The 3,556-nt window shown below is 38.4% G+C and overlaps 1 protein-coding gene across 4 annotated transcripts in view; it reads left to right on the forward strand.

The window, feature by feature from the left end:
• Positions 1-3,556, forward strand: part of WDR47 (WD repeat domain 47) — a 100,643-nt gene that overhangs the window by 35,247 nt on the left and 61,840 nt on the right. For 3 of the 4 annotated variants that reach the window (XM_006865974.1, XM_006865975.1, XM_006865976.1), the window contains one exon: positions 1,238-1,322. In XM_006865974.1, the coding sequence (XP_006866036.1) occupies positions 1,238-1,322 (85 nt within the window). Of the gene's footprint in view, positions 1-1,237; positions 1,344-3,556 lie in introns of all 4 variants that reach the window. The other variant, XM_006865973.1, reaches the window with a different exon arrangement.

The following is a 3,556-nucleotide window of genomic DNA, read 5'->3' on the forward strand; positions in this document are numbered from 1 at the left end:
GCACTCAGTCCACCTCTCTGTCTTATTCTCTGATATTCGGGGTCCCAGGGTCACCATCTTTGTCTGTTTCACTGGTCTATGTCTTTTTTGCAGAGGGTTGGCTCAGTGTGTCTGCCTACTCCGCCATCGTTCCCAAGAAGAACTTGTATTATTTTTATTTTCTATTCATGCCATGCTATTTGAATATCTCCTTACTTTTGTATGTTTTTTGTTTATCTGGAATATTCTTCCTTTCACCATTTTCTGCCTTTAGCTGTCACACTGCTGAATCATTATCAAACAGCCAGTTTTTCTTTTCACTTCTCACCCCTTCTGACGGAATTGGATTTGCACTTCTTTGAGTTCTTGCTGAATCCCTCACAGATTTTATTTAATTTATTAGAGTACCCTCTCTCCATCTTCTGGAAATCAGGGATTTTGTTTTATTGGACACATATTTTCTACTACACACACTGTTGAAAGAATGAAATTATGAAAGAGAGTTATTTTTTTCTTCCTTTTCTTTCAGCCCTTAATAACTATATATTTAAAGCACTTAAGGTATCAACATTTTTTGGTTCTTAGGTCAGAAGACTATTTGCTTTCCATCCCCCCACCCTGAGAAAGCCTTGTTAAAAAGTTTTGAGCCTATACTTAATTTTGTGACTTTTTAGAGATGTGGTCCATTTCTTCCTACCCCTTCAGTACTATCTCTATCAGACCTTTGCCATGTTGTTGTTGTTGTTATGTGCCGTGTAGTCAGTTCCGACTCATAGCGACCCTGCACAGGGTTTCCGAGGCTGTAAATCTTTACGGGAGCAGAAAGCCTTCTCTTTCTCCCACGGAACAGCTGGTGGTTTTGAACTGCTGACCATGAGATTGGCAGTCCAATTCGTAACCACTACGCTACCAGAGCTCCTGACAACAACAATAGAATATTGGAATTAGAAATTCTTCCTTTGAGTATTTAATTGTGATACATGCTACTGAAATGATTTGAATTATAACTTCAATGTTACAAGAAGCCTAGTAAATATTTTAAGAATTTTTTGCAAGGAAAGGTGCTTATAGTAACTTGTAAGTACATTTAGCTTATCAAACATTGGAAAAACAATTTTTAAAAAATGTCTTTGTAAAAAGAACTCATTGATCTGTTAAACTTCATCAGTTTTGCGTCAGGAATATGAATTTCATTTCCAGCTTTAGATATTGTTACTATTCAGCCTTTTAATCTTTTTAATGCTTTATATTTTTACAGGTTTCGTTATATTATCCTGAAGCAGAAGTTTCTAGAAGCTTTATGTGTTAACAATGCAATGTCAGCAGAAGATGAGCCCCAGCATGTAAGATTTTTATTCCTGAAGGTTTGCGCCATAGTCTTGTTTTCAGTCGTAAATATTTTCTTCACTGAAACAAAAGGATGGGATATCATGCATTTTAAAAGTTTTCATGATCTGGAATGGGTCAAGATTGGCTACTCTGCAAATGTAGTACTTTCAGTCTATCAAATTTCCAAACTTGTTCAGTGATTTCAGACAAGATGATATATAAATGACTGGCTGGTTGGATAGTATGTGCTTCCTTCTTCTTTGATGTCATGTATATGTTTATGTGGTGCTGTGAGTTAATGCACTGGACTGCTAGGTTGGTTTGAACTGCAAGGTTGGAAGTTCAAGCTCACCAGCTGCTCCTTGGAAACTCTACACAGGGTCGCTATGAGTTGGAACCAAATCAACATTTTTAACAACAACGTTTCACTTGATGACTCTTCATCATTGCTTCTTTTTTTATCCAGAATTAAATTTCTCTGTCTTTTTCATATTTTCTTTGATCCAGGAGATAGTTTTTTTTTAATGTTTTATTGTGAATTATGTGATAGTCTACATGGGAGAACATCAGCTTTACATTCATTCCATCATCTATCATTTCATTGGCATAGTTATCATCCTGTCCATGCATCCTCACCCAACCAAGGGATGTACCTTGTAAGCCTGCACCCCCCCCACCACCACCACAGTCCTCAGCACCTTTCCATCTCCTGATCCCGAGCCCCCAGCCCCACCATCTCTTGACATTGTCTTCTCTGCCTCCATCCCATGCCTCACTGCCTCTCAGGGTAGGATTCCGCTCTTCGCTCTTCTCCAATGATGGTCGCAGGGTCCCAGGAGATAGTTTTTTGATAAAATATTTGTCTTTACTAGAATTTAAACCTTCTCGTTCCATTGAATTGTTTCTGACTCATAGTGACTCTCTATACAACAGAATGAAACACTGCCTGATCCTGGGCCATCCTCGCACTGGTGATGTTTATGCCCATTGTTGCTGTAACTGTGTCAATCCATTGCATTGAGAGACTTCCTCCTTTTTGCTGACCCTCTACTTTACTAAACATGATGTTCTTCTTTGGTTACTCCTGGTAACATGTCCAAAGTATGTGAGGAGTCTTGGCAATCCTCACTTCTAAAGAGCAGTCCATAGCATATTCAGTATTCTTTACCAACACCCTAATTCTTGTTCTTGTAAGTGCCATTGAGATGGTTCCAACTCATAGCAACCCCTTTATAAGGTTTTTGAGGAGTGGGTTTGAACTTCTAACCTTACAGTTAGCAGTTCAGTGCTTATCCTTCAGCGCTGCACCAGGACTCTTAGGTCTTTTTTATTGATTGTCCAGCTTTTGCATGCATAGGAGGTGATCGAAAATACCATGGCCTGGGTTAGGCACACCTTGGTCAGCAAAGTGATGTCTTAGCTTTTTAACACTTTAGCTTTTTAACACTTTGAGAAAGTCTTTTGTAGTAGGTTTGCCTAACACAATTCGTCATTTGATTTATTGACAGCTGCTTCCATGGTTGTTGATTGTGGAGCCAAGTAAAATGAGATTCTTGAGAACGTCAGTCTTTTCTCTGTTTATCATGATGTTGCTTATTGGTTCAGTTGTGAAGATTTTTGTTTTCTTTATATTGCAGAGTAATCCATACTGAAGGCTTTATGTCTCATATCTTCATCAGTATGTGCTTCAAATTCTCTTTGCTTTCAGCAAGCAACATTGTGCCATCTGCACATTGTAGTTTGTTGATGAGTCTTCTTTCAATCCTGATGCTCTGTTTTCCTTTATATTGTCCAGTTTCTTGGATTATTTACTCAGCATATGGATTGAATAAGTACTGTGAAAGGACATGAATTTGACACACACCTTTCCAATTTTAAACTATATAGTAGTCTTTTCTTCTATCTGATTAACTACCTCTTGGTCTTCGTATAGGTTTTGTATGAGCACAGTTATGTGTCCTGGAATTCCCATCCCTTGCAATGTTATCCTTAATTTGTTGTAATCTACACAGTTGAATGCCTTTTCATAATCAATAAAACACAAGTAAACAGTAACAACAGGGCTCTGGGATACAGGGATTGAGACCTGGGTGGAATGGGCAAAAGGGGGGAAACAATGCTAAGATGCTTGGCTGTCTTTTGAATCTTGGTTTCCCTTGCATACCATTATAAAATAGACACTGGAGGGGGAGAGAAAGGAATAGCCAGAAATATCACCATAGAAAGTTTGTAAGTCTATCTTCTGCCT

Source organism: Chrysochloris asiatica, unplaced genomic scaffold (assembly GCF_000296735.1).
Source record: "Chrysochloris asiatica unplaced genomic scaffold, ChrAsi1.0 scaffold00085, whole genome shotgun sequence".
Classification (NCBI taxonomy): domain Eukaryota; kingdom Metazoa; phylum Chordata; class Mammalia; order Afrosoricida; family Chrysochloridae; genus Chrysochloris; species Chrysochloris asiatica.